The sequence below is a fragment of the Cupressus sempervirens genome, chromosome 6 (assembly GCF_028749045.1).
Source record: "Cupressus sempervirens isolate cs-2001-9-10 chromosome 6, ASM2874904v1, whole genome shotgun sequence".
Classification (NCBI taxonomy): Eukaryota; Viridiplantae; Streptophyta; class Pinopsida; order Cupressales; family Cupressaceae; genus Cupressus; species Cupressus sempervirens.
In genome coordinates, this window is record NC_143123.1 from 701,078,848 (window position 1) to 701,095,803 (window position 16,956).

The 16,956-nt window shown below is 31.7% G+C and overlaps 1 protein-coding gene across 1 annotated transcript in view; it reads left to right on the plus strand.

Moving 5' to 3' along the window:
- LOC149554203 (Aha1 domain-containing protein) overlaps positions 1 to 9,970 on the plus strand; it is a 60,358-nt gene extending 50,388 nt beyond the window's left edge. The window contains exons 4-5 of the mRNA XM_089789444.1: positions 9,281 to 9,360; positions 9,454 to 9,970. Coding sequence (XP_089645570.1) covers positions 9,281 to 9,360; positions 9,454 to 9,547 — 174 coding nt within the window. The 3' untranslated portion in view covers positions 9,548 to 9,970. The remainder of the gene's footprint in view (positions 1 to 9,280; positions 9,361 to 9,453) is intronic.
- The last annotated feature ends 6,986 nt before the right edge of the window (positions 9,971 to 16,956 follow it).

The window sequence follows — 16,956 nt, forward strand, 5'->3', positions numbered from 1 at the left end:
GGAGTATTCATAGGACCACATACATCAGCGTGGACCAGCTGGAGTACTTTAGATGCCCACCATGATTCAAAATCCTTAAATGGTGTCCTATGTTGCTTCCTTGCTTGGCAAGCTCCACAAACGTGATGGTTTTGGGTCTGGATATTAGGTAGGCCATGGACTAAATTATCTTGAGCAAGTTGTGCTAGATATTGAATGTTCAGCTGACCGTATTGTTGATGCCAGAGGCTGCTGAGAGCAGATGATTTAGCGATGAAGGCATGCTCAAGGGAATCGCCTGAATCTACAGGCCTATAAATACCATGGTCCTCAAGACTGACAACAAGTGTATTGCGAGAAGCATAATCAATAATCGAACACTTATTTCCACTGAAAACGACATCAACTGAGGGGAGTGCTTTATAATCTGAGTAACAGACAAAAGATTATGTTTCATGCTAGGAACATAACATACATTGAGGAACATGAGTCTTTTTTCTTCGGACTGAATCTAAACATTGCCCTTGCCGGCAATATTGTATTCTTCGCCGCCTCCAAAGATGATTGAGTTAGAATAGGGAGTGAATTCAACAAACCAATCACGTCTGTGAGTGAAATGTCGAGAGGCACCAGAATATATGTACCAAGCAGAAGATTTCACATGATCGGTAGGTATGCTGGCCATAAAGGCATGGTAGATAGATTCTATCTGCTTTGAGTGTTGGGCAACATTGGCTTTTCTGTTAATTGACTTTGACTTCTGATGCTGCTGATACAGATGGTCATAATATGCCAATATCTCAAATGGCACAAATTTTGAGGTGAGAAAATGAAAGATCCAGAAAAAATGGAGTACATGGATGAGAGCTCGAAAAACTCAAAAATAATATGCTGTCAGAAATTCAGATCTGGCTTGAAAATCAAGGCACAAAAATCGAGGCACCCACAAAAATTTGATGAAGATCCATTTTAGATCTCAAAAAACCCACAAAGAATATGCGATTGGGAAAAATTTTGACCCCAAAAAATTAGGGTTTTGGGCAAAACCCTAGCCAGCGACTTGGTAGGTCGAAATTGAAAAAAATGGCAATTTCTTGGAAAGAAAAGGCTGATTTTTTGTTGCAGAGTTCGTCTAGGAGCAAATACCACCCTAAAAAAAGTAGAGATTTGACGACTCAAATGGCTGAGATTGTTGGTTGAAGGAGAAAACACATAGTAGAAAAATGCAGAGGAAAAAAAAACGCTGAGCGATTTTGTAGATGATTTGAAGACCTGACTTTCAGATGTGATTTGAACCACTATTAGTAGACAAATTGACCACGAGGAGGTCGTGAATCTCAGAGAAAAAAACCTGCGATTTTGCAAGGGAGGAATACTTGCGATTTTTCCAAAGAAAGACCAGAGATGCGCTGTGGATTTCAAAGTTGAACCAAACGCAACAAAAGAAATCGCGATTTTCAAAGAGGAATTTTGAAAAAACAAAACAGATAATGTCAATAAAAAAATTATAATTTTTTCAAAAAATTACTCTAGCTCTGATACTGTGTTACAAACGTAAATGGCAGAATACTTCATTGATTAAACAAAGATCAAAATGATCTATATATACAAAAAGAGAGTCGAATAGAATAGAAACATTCTATTCTAGACTACACCTAAATATTAGAAACATTCTAATATTTACAATAAGCTACAATAGTGAGCATTAAAAAGAAACATAAAGATTATTCTAATACCTATTTCATAGTTTGACAAAGCATCTTCAATAGCATCTCAGCTAAAGAGTAATTGTTATTGACATAAACAGATGACAATGCATGGGCAGCAATAACATTTATTAACAGAAGCAACATACTTAAGAATATTTCTATATCAATCATATATGAAGGTCATCAATATTGATTACCATTGCTAATTCTGATCAGCACTTAAAACTAGTAAAATATCACCAAGGATCAGCTTGGTGAACGAGGACATCAACTTATCAAACAATAGTTGTCTGGATTGTACATAGATAATGATCCATCTCCAGGTTATTGACAGTGACTCGAGTAAGATGGGATGATTATGGGAACTACTGTTCAGCAGGGAATCAACATGCTATTCCTTGTCATCACCCAAAACAACGAGTTTGACTCAAAAACTACACAGTTAAATCCTGATAGCAATATCACAATTTGACTTGCTGTGGAAAATATCTCCTACTTATCAAGTACAGAGTTGTTAATCAATTTGGCCCAGGCAACATGTCAAAGTTATAAAAAATAGTACTGCCATTCCCTGTCGCTAATTACTATGGAACCATCATGGATACTAAAGATTAATAAGTTATGAAGATGATTAATTCAATTCAGAAGGAAAGAAAAAATTACGAGAAGAACTAATTAAATAATTATTTAATGTTGTTAAGAAAGAGGCAGACTTGTGAATGGTTGTGTCTATTTGAAGAGAGGTCTCTCTAAGAAAATAAAGATATTAGAGGGAGACCGAGCACATTCAGGGGAGAAAATCAAGGATTAATGATTGTAAAAAGATATTTGGTACTGATCAAGAGGATCAGAAGTTACCATTTATTAATGATAGAAAAGGATGAGAGATTATAGAATACATTGGGTACTCATCTCAAGGAAGAGACGATGGTAATAACAGTGGATTGTTATACTATAGTTTATCTATGGATATTATTTACAGAATATTATATCAGAGTACTATGATGAATAAGGCACCACTATATGGTCTAACATGTATGCTATAACCTTAATATCCTTATAGTAGTGAAATTGGGAATAAATAAATATATCAGAAAAATTAATTTATTCATGACTGGAAGAATCAGAGACTGTAAAACATCTGATATTCTGCATAAGAAAGAATTCCAAGGGAAGTAAATCATATTACATTCTGTCAAGCATCATGACGGCAAATATATGAATAAATCCATACTAGTCTATAGAATATTATAGCTGGATAAGGAATCCTCATATGGTTGTAACACACACACACAGAGATACATATAATATCTGATAATAATAGTGAAAGAAGAATTATATAGTAGTTATGTTATATTTTCATAAATTATTCGTAATCTATTCTAAGTTAGTACATTTATAGTCTGTTTTTTGAACTCTTGCTACAGTCCATTTTGAGGACAGATAGGTTGCAGGGAACGGCTGGAGCAATTCCCCACAATGCGGGCAAATTCCAAGAGAAGCTTAGGCATATATCTTGGAGAACATGAGGGCGTAGTCCCAAGATGGGTATGGATGTGTTCTGGAAACATCGAGGGAATCCACTTGAGGATTGAGTTTGGAGAGAAATAAGCAATTGTTAAATGCATATTATGGATCACTAATTGATGTGTTTGATCTTTTAAAGAACGCTATGGAAACTAAGTAAATTTCCATTTTCAGGCGCAACTTAAACTGTACTTGGAGATTTTAGGGTAATTTAAGTAACATTTACCAACCAAGAAGGTGTCATTTGGTCATTTGCATGGCTAGATAAAAAGATATCAATGTTAAACTCTACCATGGACAACGCAAGTGTTAATAACTTAATTGAAAAATAATATTCAGCATTCTGTTGTGAGAACATAGACAACTAACTGAACAATGAAATTTCCTTAGCATGCATACTGGGCTTTAACAAATTAAAAAAAATGTGAAATTGCAGCTAAAGAAAATATAATGTTGATTCAGTCCATCATCTTTCTAACGTCAGAGCTAGCATTCAAGATCCAAGCAGTAAAGTTTCTTCAAGTTGCAATTTCTACTGAGCCAAGAAGGCAATAATATAATCAGTCCATCAATATGCTTTTTCCAACACAGGCTTGAAAAAAAGTAGCTTTAATAAATGGAGAACCAACTGTTTTTGAGTTAAATTTGTGTGCATGTCTTTTTGTGGACAAATGTTTCAATATCAAGTGCATGTCATTCTATTGGATGAAATTTATAATTCTATGTTGAAGTTTTGTGGCTTCAGTTGGATGATTTCTAGTGTGTCTATATATATATATATACTTAAATATATTTATATACATATTTATATTATTTACATATTTGAGAAAAAGATATTATATATATATATATATATATATAAAATTTCTATATATATAATTATAATAATTTTCTTTATGAATGGAAATGTCCCTTCATGTGACATGTCTATTCTTGACTTATTATCCATATAAATAAGTGGTTTCTGCATTTGAAAAACACATATCCAATACGACAGTGCTATTACATTTGCAGCGATCCAAGGAAACTAACACGGTATTAGAGCCAACTGCAAATATAACAAAAAAAAATGAACATAGCATCTAGTGGCAGGGAAGAATCTCAACATAGATTAATGCATTTGATGAAAGTATATGATTGAAATCTGGTTTCCAATTTGCAACTGAGGTAAAGTCTTCTTAATGTTTTGGCCATAGTTGCACTCATTCTATGAAACTCAGCTGGTTCCCAAATTAGTTCAAATATGTTTTGCGAGTATGATAATCCAGGTTTGAATTGATGCTGGAACAAAATGAAATAATATGACTTTGATGATTATCATAATGTTTTAATCATCTTTAGAAACAACTGGAAGATGCTAAATGACATTTCTTAACTTGTCGGACTTTGTTTTGGGCATACAATTTAATTGCAAACTATGCTAGCATCCAATGCTGGAGGAAATTGAATGCAACTTTCACAACGCTACATCTCCTAGAGCAACTTGTGGCGAAGAGATCTGATCGAAAATGTTACCTTATTGTTTTGAAGGATGTACATGCGCTATTCCACTGGGGATTTCACAAAATGCGTTACTAAAATTACCTCTGATATCACTGTATTATGTGATATAGCATCCACCTTCACAACACAAGAAGAGACAATGCACACTTTGCAAACATATGTCAGGCAACCTGAACTAAGACACATTTTATCAATGCATTTCTCAAAGGCTTCCACATTTTGTAATCCATTCTGCCTACTTTGTAACCATTTCGTGAGTTATTGCGGAGTTCTTGCGTTTGGTGTAGTGGAAAGATTATTGATTTGATCTTGATATCTTCCACTTACATTAGCTTGATGCTTTTTGAAGCCTTCACAATGAATAGATGCCCTGATCTTGCTGCAAGGTTGGTACAATAAGATGAAATGACTTTGTAGTGTTCTACTGAGCAATCTAACATGGTTTTATATCTATGATACCACATTTGCATGAAATAAAATATGATGGAAAAGGATCAGCTAGTAAAATCTATACATGAAATAATACATTGCTCAAAGAAATGGAGACACAATGCAACAGCCCTTAATACATTGAATTAGATAATAAAACACAATGTCATCATGGCTATTAAAAGGGTGGTAGATACATATATATTATATTAAATGACACTTACTATGCTTCTTAAAAGAAGTCATAAGAGTGAGCAAAAATCATGTATAGGCACGATGAGACGACAGAGATGATGACTTACGAGATGAGTATTTGGCAGGAAAGTATTGGAATCATTCAATTCAATTGACCAATCAACTCATAGGATTTAAAAGATTAAAAGAAATGCCAAATGTTTATATCTTTTTCTAATTTTTCATTATTTTATTAATCACATTTTCTATTCATTTTATTGGACCATACTATTTTTGGTATGGAGAAAATTCAATTTTCTCCAACAAAAATACAAATATTTTCTAACAAGTCTATCATGCATTAATTACAACTTTATCTTTTCCACATTTGTGACAAGTGAATTAACTTTTCAAGTTTTACATTGATGTTTATTTTTGTCATTTCTAACAAAATACAAATATTTTCTAACAAGTCTATCATGCATTAATGGATGCATTAATTACAATTTTATTTTTTCACATTTGTGACAAGTAAATTAACTTTTCAAAAAATAAATCATTTTTATCTTCCACCTCACAAATGAATGTCTAATCAATATTAATTATCACTATCTATTTTTCTAAATATAGAGTTTAAATGTTTTATATTTCCTTTTTTAAATATATTGATTAGTTTTACATTGATGTTTATTTTTGTCATTTGTAAAATGTTATTTCTTTAAGTTTACACTATATTTTACTCGCTACTATTTTACAATCTTATTCTAATTTTTGGTTCCTGTCAAAGGTAAGATACTATTGCTTTCATGCAATTCAATTTTTCAATTAAATTGACCAGTCAACTCATATGATTGAAAAGATTAAAAGAAACTTCAAATGTTTATTTCTTTTTCTAATTTTTCATTAATTTTTTAAATCACATTTTTCATTCACTCTATTAGAACATTCTATTTTTAGTAGGGAGAAAATTCAATTTTCTTCAACAACAATACAAATATTTCCTAACAACTCTATCATGCATTAATGAATGCATTAGTTACAACTTTATCTTTTCCACATTTGTGACATGTTCATTAGGTTTTCAAACAAGTAATGTTTTAATCTTCCACCTCACACCTGAACAAAAATAATGTGTAATCAATAATAATTATCACAATTTATTTTTCTTACCAAGTTCAAATATAGAGTTAAATATTTTATATTTCTTATTTTAAATATATTTATTAATTTTACATTGATGTATATTTTTGCCAATTGTAAAATGCTATTTCTTTGAGTTTACATTATGTTTTATTAACTACTATTTCACAATTATGTTTTAATTATTTTAGTATCATTTTACAAATTGTTAAAACTAATACTACCTCTCAAACTTACGAGATATTTTGGTAGTTTGAATTAAGTAATCAACAATTTATTTTTTAAAATTAAATATTTCAACTTATAATTGAATTGGTAGAAATGAGTAGTTCATTCATATAATATAATTTTTATTGTTATTCATATATTTCTTAAAATATTATAATTATTAATATTCTTTAAATTCTCTTCAACTCTCTCCATCATTCTACCTTTACTTTTCTTTATTATAACATATCATTCTCTCTTTTAATTCTCTTTCTATCCTTCCTTTCTATCTATAGATCTCTATTTTCCTTTTTTTCCTATTATTGGCAGGAACCGTCTCTTATTTTATACCATTTTGCAAACTGTAAAAGTAATACTACCCCTCAAACTAATTAGATATTTTGGTAGTTTGAATTGAGTAATCAACAATTTAAAAAAATAAAAAAAATCAAATATTTCAATGGTAGAAATGATTAGTGCATTCATATAATATAATTTCTATTGTTATTTATATATTTTTGAAAATAATATAATTATTAATATTTTTAAAATTCCCTTCAACTCTCTCTATCATTCTACCTTTAATTGTCCATATAGATTAAAGTATATATATGAAAAATTGAATATATGCACATATGTTCAAAAATATATATTTCAATTAGAAATTATCTATATTTTATTGGAATGATATTATCATTATGTAAAATTTTAATTTTAATTTTATGTAATATAAAAGTTTGCGTCGATATTTTCTAAGAATGTTTTTCTAGGAAAAAGAGGATTGATATCAGACCTTATTCAGTGTTTGGTGAATATCCAAGACCAATACTCATGATATCAAAATATTACTGAAGAATATTTGGTGAATATCATGTGTTGATATTTTGGAAGACCAATACTCATGATTAAAATGGTGGGTATCTTCTTATCAAAGATTTACGACTTAGGTAATATTATCAATGGTGTAATTTATGTCTTGTGTTTATCCTCGCTAGCGAAGAGGGAGTGTTGAAGTTTTGTAGCTTCAGTTGGATGATTTCTAGTGTGTGTGTGTGTGTATCAATCAAATATATAAATAATATAAATATGTATATAAATATATTTAAGTATATATATACATCTCTTATATATTAAATATATACATATTTATATTATTTATATAGTAAATAATATAAATAATATAAATATGTATATATTATATATATATATGTATATATGTATTATATATATACATATCAATCAAATATATAAATAATATAAATATGTATATAAATATATTTAAGTATATATATACATCTCTTATATATTATATATATACATATTTATATTATTTATATAGTAAATTATATATATATATATATATATATATATTTATGTATGTATGTATGTATATATGTATATATATATGTACATATATACATATCTACACTAGAAATCATCCAACTGAAGCTGCAAAACTTCAACTCTCCCTCTTAGCTAGGGAGGATAATATTATTTATATATTTCTGAGATACATATATAATTTATATATATATAATTATGACAATTGTCGTTATGAATGTACATGTCCCATGAAGGGACATGTCTATTCTTGACTTATCCATAGAAATAAGTGGTTGCTGCATTTGAAAAACACATATCGAATAAGACAGTGCTATTACATTTGCAGCGATCCCAGGAATCCAACACTATCCTTTCCCAACAGAGCATCACTGTTAAGTTCATACATACATCGTTCATGTGCTTTTTATTGCAATGTCCAACCAATTTTAAGGAGTTGTGCGCATCATACCTGAATTACGAAAGGTACGGGAACACAAAAAAGTCACAGTGGCTGCTGTTTCAACTGCTGCCTCAACAGTTGCTTAAAAAATGAGAGCAATCTCTTGGCTGGTACGCTGTTTCCCAACTAGGATTTGTTTGCTTATTTGAGTGCCATTTAAAAATTTTTTTTAATAGTTCGTCGTCTTAATCAATATCAAACTATTCACACATCACTTTAATTAGGCTAACAAATGGCTTAAGGTCTTATATGTCGAATTGCAGTGGAAAAATCAGTTCAGGGTTTCTGAAAAAATAAGAATGCGCAATAAAAAACCAGCAAAAATGATGACTGGCATTTCTTTTCCATAATTTTATTATTGTGATTACAATATTGTAAAACGAGCAATTTATGATGTATTCAGCATGTATATGAGTGAATTATGATATATGCTTAGAGTTCTCTTGTGCTGCGTACAAGACACACACAGACACAAGATTTAAATAAATTAAATCTAAAGACACATGATAATAGTTCATTAAAGCGTGTGCACTAAACAAGATGACCAAATTTGGCATTGCATCATCCTTACTTGGTCAAATATCCACTTTATTAAGAGCACTATGGAACATGTGGGCAATTTTTTCTTTAAATGTTCTTGCAGTTTGAGAGTATTTCTTATTAGTTGACATGACAGGCTTTTAATGTCTAGTCTAGTCTTTTGTGTGAATTTATAGTTCAAGAATTTTGTTATTTTTTTTGTACATAAGAGTAAGAAAAATTCTTGAAATTTAAAAATAGGACCAATCTCATGCCACCACACTGTTATTAAATGGAATGCCTTTTTCAGGTTACAATCACTTTCGAGGAACCAGAAGTAGGGATTACAGTAGTAAAGTTGATGCAGACTGATATACCCGAAGAAGACAGGTAGATCCTCATTTTGAAAACCTGAAATTAAAACTTGAGTATAGCTAATGTTTCACAGGTTGTTTATTTACTTTCTGGAATGTCTACCCGCAGATATGGAAATGCTACAGTTGTAGAGAACACTGAGAGGGGGTGGAGGGAGCATATCTTCAATAGGATCCGAGCTGTTTTTGGATATGGGATCTAAGGGTCTCTCTTTTCATCCCAAATAGAAATTCAATTTCCATTCAAGTTCGGAAGATGGTAGTATTCTAATTGAAACAGAAATAGGAGGTTGCAATTCCTTTATCATCCTTCCATGCTGAATTGAGGCATGTGAGGAAATGAGAAACAGTGGTTTATGGCCAAATATGTAACTATCCTCTTCAAAATAATGGTGTCATCATTTTTTTTAAATGCCTTCGAAATGTGCACATTGGATTGGAAACTACTTTTGATATTTTGATTGGCTGGAATGATGAGCTTGTTTCTGCAATGCTACTTAAGAGCAAGTTGAATATATCTCTTTGTTCAGGCTGTTGACAGTGACAAGTAACAATAGTTCTTGATTGTATGTTCATGCCTGAGTGGTTAAATCTTCGGTGGCTAAGATGATCTATTATCTTCTAAAGATGTTATCTTTTTTTGTTAGTGCCATGCATAAAGGAGGAACTTTGGCTCTTGGGTTAGAACTTTTTGGTGCAGCTCCTAACTAGGCATTGCGTCTGTTGCAAATCATTTCGATGTTGCGTTGTTGTGATCAATAGCAATTCGATAGTGTTGATTTGCATTGAGAAGCTTAAAACTGGTTTTGTAATATGGCGTGGCAACCTTTCTGATGCTTATGATATCTTGGGGTTTATCTACAGATGCATATGTTGAATTTTCCAATGTTTATTCATTCAGGTTGAGACCTAGCAACTTGACTGCCTGGAGGTTATCATTTTTTAAGAGACAAAAATTGGTAGTTTATAACTACTTAAATGGGCCTAGATGCTACTGTGTGCTAATTTGATGCATGAAAGTGATTCTTATGGTTTGTGGCCAAATGCGTAGCTTTTTCCGTCAGTGTATCTCGGAAATATTTATATTAGGCAAACTAATGATAAGTTCCAATTGGTTGGATTGACCTGATGATCTCATGTTGTTTATATGCAATGCATTTTGAAACAAAGTAGACCATTACTAATGGGGGCTTCTGCAGGTAATGAACATAGAGAAATACAGTATTAGGTTGTTTCCTGGGATGCCCATGCATGGTGCTTCTTTTGTGGGTCAGATAGTGACCTGTTTATTTTTACTTGTTTATACTAGGCAGCAACTGAGGAAAAAGCAAATGGAGAGTAATATTACACCTTCCCAGTGGTTTGAATAGGGCTTTTCACTGTTCAAGAGACAGTCGTGTATTAAGAAATTAGGTGTTGAAAAAGTAAAAGACCTTGTTGAAGCACTGGGACATGAAAACTCTTGCACCTCACATTATAAATTTGTTGAACATCATTATTTAACATAGGTTCCTTTGAGATTGGGCAATTAGTCTTGGTATTCCTCTTTTTAAGATTGGGGACATCAATAGTCCTAATTATGACAACCTTTTATTTGCAAGTTTTTGGGAAGTATGTTAGAAACAGAATTAGCAAGTCGTCAGAAAAAAGATAAGCGTGCTAAAGGGCAAGTAAGTTTCAAACCAAAGCACATTCTGTAGCTGATCATGCTAATGATTTTCAGACACACCATTGAAAAATTCTCAGAGAAAAAAGGAGGATGCATTTTGCTGCCTTTTTTATTTCGAGAGGTATTTTGCAGTCCCAGGGTCAAGTTTTGGCTCAAGTTTATTCATCTTAAAGCTGCTCCCCAAATTAACTGTCAAATCAGAACTTTAAATGGCATCTCTAGAAATTTTAGTAGTGATAATAGGGGTCAAGCAAAGGGTGCCTTTTGCTCATTCCTCTCTTGGTTTGTATATTGACAAATCTGAAGGGTTGTTAAATTTACAAGGAGATCGTGTTCATTTGGGTAATTTTTTGTAAGTTATTTTTTTGGTATGCCAACTTTATTAAAGTTTGCTCTTAGAATTATAAAAACACTTTACTTTCTTTTCAGATTTGTTTTTAAAATTGTGGAGATACAAGTCAATAGTGATGAGTCCCTCTAATAAACAAAATATAACGCACAAATTTTTTACTTCAAATGTAGGAACTCTTGAAGGAGTGTTATATTACAAATATATTAGAATGGACTTCAATAAAAATTTAAGTTGGGAAACGTGTGGATTTTGGGTGCTGGAAAATATTTTTATGCATTTCAAAATATAGATGTAGAGAGGGAGAGCTATGGGATTTGAAAATACCCAACTCTCTTAGGGCTTCTAGTGCTTTTAGTTTTTCTCTATAATTGTGCACTATGAGCCAACAACACTTGATTTACAATGGAAAGAGCTTGAAAAAAAATATTCAAAAACACTTGCATATGAATAAGTTTAAGAAATTAATAGTTTAGTCACCTATGATATCATGCTGAGTGAGGTGGGAGTTGCTCTTATAACACAATTGTTATGGTGTGACTCATGAGCTATTTATAAAATAATCAAATCAACAGATAAGAGTAGATGGCCTAAGGTTATTACAATGACATATTGTGCAGAAGAAAAAGACTTGGGCGTGAGAAACCTATAGATACTTTAATAAATGAGTTATTTACTTGAATTCATGCTACACAAATAGCAAAGAGATAAAGGCTTTTGTTATGAATAAATTTGACAAGTGTTCCTCAGATAAATGTTTAAATACCACTTGTAATCATTTTCAAAAAGATCACATAGGGGTCAATATCTATCAAAGAACCAAAGTTCATATTGCTTAATTAAGGATCAAATCTCATCAACTTTGTTTGTGAAACCTAGTGTTGGAGAAGAAGATCAAAAGAAGCTTTAGAAATAAAGAGCACATTTTTTTGCATTTCTAAAAAATGAAAAAATAGAAAAATATTTCATTTTGAGTGTAATTCTTTCAAGGATAGCAAAGACAATTTTGCTACTATCTTGAGAGCGAATGTTTAGGTCAATTTATTTAGCGAGGGGATTGTTGAGTAGATGGGAACACTCACCATCAAGTTGCACAAGAAAAAAATTGTAATGTGAAATTAGCGTGTGAAGTTGTTTGTCCCATAGGCTATCTTTTAGCCTTGCAGGCATCAAAGATAATTGTTGATTAGAACGAGAATCTTGATTGTGTGTCTCCACTAATTAGTAGTTATTTTTATAAGTGCTATCATAATTGTAGAGCACTTCAATATTACATATTAGCATGTTAAATGCTCCTTGTTTCTATGTTGCCACTTCTTTCTTGTTTTTATGTTGTCTCTTTGACATTAATTTGATGACTATTTTGGTTTTATGTTTCAAATGGTCTTAGGTTATACTATTAAATATTGTTCTCAGACATTTTTTAGGGTTCCACTTAACTTTGGATTGAGGAGTGTTGGTTTCAAGGAACAAGGGACCATGTCCCAAGTTTGATGGATCTCTATTGTCATGCACTTGATCACCATACTATTCAATGGGCAAATAGTACTTTGTAGATTTAAATAAGAACTATTGTGAAACTATTTAAAACTACTTTTTAATTTCAAAATTTTATATACTTAGTTAGCTTTTTATGCAATTTGATATACCAATATATGGGGAAATATTATGCAAGAATATTATTATTATTATTTTTGATAGGTACCTATTTTAGGCACGCTTGAAGGACCTAGAGGAAAGATGCGGCTCTGGGTATGGCTCCAAAAAGATTAGATGAATATAACTTTCTTTATAGATTGACAGATTAGTATTATTGAATAATTAAAATGATATAGAAATTTATAGTGTTCATAAAGAAAGGGAGTCTTAAGTTCCTTTTACAACCTCTTTGCTCCAAATTAAATCTCCTCAGAATCTCAACTATTTCCTATGTAAATTTGAGCTCTTCAATGTTCCTAGTGCTTCTGAGCTCTTCAATGTTCCTAGTGTTTCCTAGACCTTTATCCTGGATTTACAACATAGAATTCTTCAACTCTTGATAACATATGTTTGCTAGAATTTTTTGAACCATCTTCAAAATAAAGCGCATCTTATATATATATATATATATATAGGAATAGGATTACATTTACAAAATTCTTACCTCGATGAAGATAATATTACTTAGGATAATTAGTTTAGCATTTTAATTATTCTTCAGAAGTTCTTTATAGATTACTTTATATGTTCAATCTGAATGAAAAATTAACTAATACTTAATTGAATTAATTCCTAATACCTTCGCCATGAATAATGAGGTATTATAAACATGTCTTATATCCTAAGATTCTTATTGTAGGTTATGTCTACCTAAAATAATTTGATAATTAAATTAGTAAAGAGATTTTAAATAAATAAATAATTCCATAATTAATTTATGAATAAGCAAATTGATTATCAATATAATTTGCAATGGCACTTAGTTTTCACTTATGGCTCAGATACTAAGTTAAAAATAAAAAAAAGAGAAACCTAAAATAAGCTCTACTGATTACAGACCTTCATCTATTAATGTATAGAAAGATACATTTTATAAATACTAGGTTCACTGTTGCAGTGAGTTAGATTTGGAGTAATTGTGGATAGATGCAATAGTCTGCATAAGAAGAACGTGCATGGCTGGAGATAGAGTTGAGCGGATAATTAATACAGACTATGCTTTACTGAACCTAACAATGTCTCCTATAACCTTGTTGATATCGTTGTCATGGAAAGTAAAACATTAACAATTTAACATTCTTTCTAGAAGCTTAGATTAAAGTGGTTACTTTGTCCGACTGATCACAACTGCGAAGAAACTCATTTATGCTCACAATCACTTAGAAGCGTATAGAACACCTGAATCGAATTAAATGAACGAATGAATAAAACCGCAAGGAGCTTATTACCCATGATTTGGTCTAACCATATTGCACCATGAGTTTGTATCATTGTAAAAATTGGTCTGCTAACCATTATCTATTTAAAAACAAGTAATTTTGTATGGTAAGTATCATTATTTGGCTCCCATTTCATACTATAGGTCTAAAAACTACACAATGCGTAATTACTCGTTATATCTTATATTCATTATAAAGAATTTATAATTAAGTAAAATATAGCTTTAACTCTAGTTTAAAACGTGTAGCAAAAACTAAGTTCTTTACTACTTATCTACCTACCTTATTATTATTATTACATACACAATCTGACTGATTCTGTGAATAAATTTGTCATCCAATAAAGTGACACCTACTATTGTTGCGGGATTCATTAATTTAATACGAACATTTTACAAGATTTTAGTCATATTTTAGTATCTCCTCCCCGTGGTACCCATTTCATATTAAGTTCATTAATTTTGAGAAAAGTCAAATCCATCGTTTCCTACTGGCTATGTGTACAGAGATGAAGATAATGACCTTAATTGCATCTCAAAAAATATTGTATTCTTCATCATTTGATTCTTTATAATAAGACATTGTATGTTTTATGGGGCTGTATCTTAGGGCCATATTTAATGGTTGTAGTTAAGTAGGTTTAATGTTATAAATCTGATAAATTGAGTTGAAATTTGAGCTAAGACATTATAATGCATTTTCTAATATAGTTTCAGTAGGGTTTACATATACCACACTCTTACGTGGTGCAAGAAATTACAACCTTCATTAGCACTAGAGATCGAGCAACCTATAACAAAGTTAATACCATAAATCAAATAGAAAAGAAGTCAAACTATATAAAGTAAATTATATTCTTTGAGCTTTTTAGATCTAAAAACTTTAATGCTTTGAAACTTTATTGTATTGATATCAAGCCTTGCTAGTGGCTATCCTCTAATATGAGATTATCTATAATAGCACTTACACTTTTAAAGAGTGTAAGTGATGCTGATAGTCCTATATATATTCATTATTTTTATATATTGGTAAAATATTAATAATTTCAATTGTTGTTTTGTGTTGTGTGAGCCCTTACAATTTATGTATAGTATTGCCCATGAGATAGTGTGTGAGAGTTGTCTTCGTTTGCTTGATGTTGTGGAACAAGCAATATGATTTTTTGGATTCTACTTGTTTTGTGACAAACCACAATAATTGTCAAAATGTATGATAACATACATGGGGATATTTGGTGGCTTAAAGCTTGACTCATAAACAATTTTAAAAATCTCATCAAGAGCTCCATTAACAAGTTTTGTTTGTATCCATATATTATTTGTGAGCATAATGAGTTGTCCTCTGCAAAGAAGTACATATTTTTCTAGTTGTTCATCATCCAATATATTAATGTTAGTGCTTTCAAAATCCATTATTGTACTTATTGTGACCAGACAATTTAATTATTTTAACATCTTATTGTGTAGCTTTATTCAATCATTAGTAGTGAACAAGTGTGTAGTGTTGTCAAACACTTTATTTTTAGCTATTACGAATGTACAAGATAAGATAATTTTATTAATGTCCAACAAAAGACCACAACTTGGGTCTATGAGACTGGAAGCTTGCAACTGAGAAGATAATGGAAAAACATAACACTGAATGGTGTCCACAAAGAACAAGCACAAAAAATGAAGAAGCAAGCATGAGACATAACTAAAAAGATTAGGTATTCGTCTTTAGAGGGAAAAAAATCCAAAAGTGATTGATATGGTTGGTGGCTACCAGGGGCCCTGTGGTGTAGCTGAGTGCTACGAGAAAAGTGTCGCTAGCGAAGAAGTCCACTACGAGGTCTTACTGATTTGGAATGGCTTGTGTCAAGGAAACTGCATGGTCACTTCACACCTTGAGCCAGAGCTAAGGGCGAGAAGAAGGTTGTGATAAGTTGTGCTTGGGTTTGACTCTTGGGGAATGATAGCTATAAAATATGGTCACAAAGCTGTAAGGACTCACAAAGATAGAGCACAATGCAACACTGATCTGTGTACCTAAAGAACTCTGAGAGGGATCTGCAATCTCTAAATAAACAATAAGATTTCCCTCTAATCTCATAGTATATGGGGCATCTGAAAAGGAAATGGGTCTCAGATTTTGCCTCTGGTAAGGTACAATGTCTACAAATCCGTTCCTCTCTAGGAATATGGTGATCGACTTGGATTCGGAGTTGGTGCAAGCCCACCCTGAAGGAACCAAGGGAGATATGCAAGGCATGTGTCCAATGTCTGTGTAAAAAGTCAGTGTGTACATAATCCCATCTTGAATATCTAAGAAATGCTCAGCATAGAATGCCATCCTCAGACTAAGACCCCCTAGAGGATCAACCTAGGTCCATATAATATACTGCTTGTAGATGTCAAGTCTGACATGCCCATTCAACTCCTATCGAAAGGGGAGAAGATTAGCACGAGCATCTAATGAGAACTGATAGGGAGGGAGATAGTTGATGTTGATCCCAACCGATCTCAGCAGGATAGTAGCCTGAGCATACCAACAATGGTATCTAGTAGCTAGATTGAAGTCTGCAATAAGAACTAAAGAGAAATAGGCTAAGTAAGGGTATCTGTGTTGGCCTTCAGCCGAATCTGCAAATCCATGAAGACAAGAGAAACTAGATTAGGTAAAAAATGGCTGTAAGCC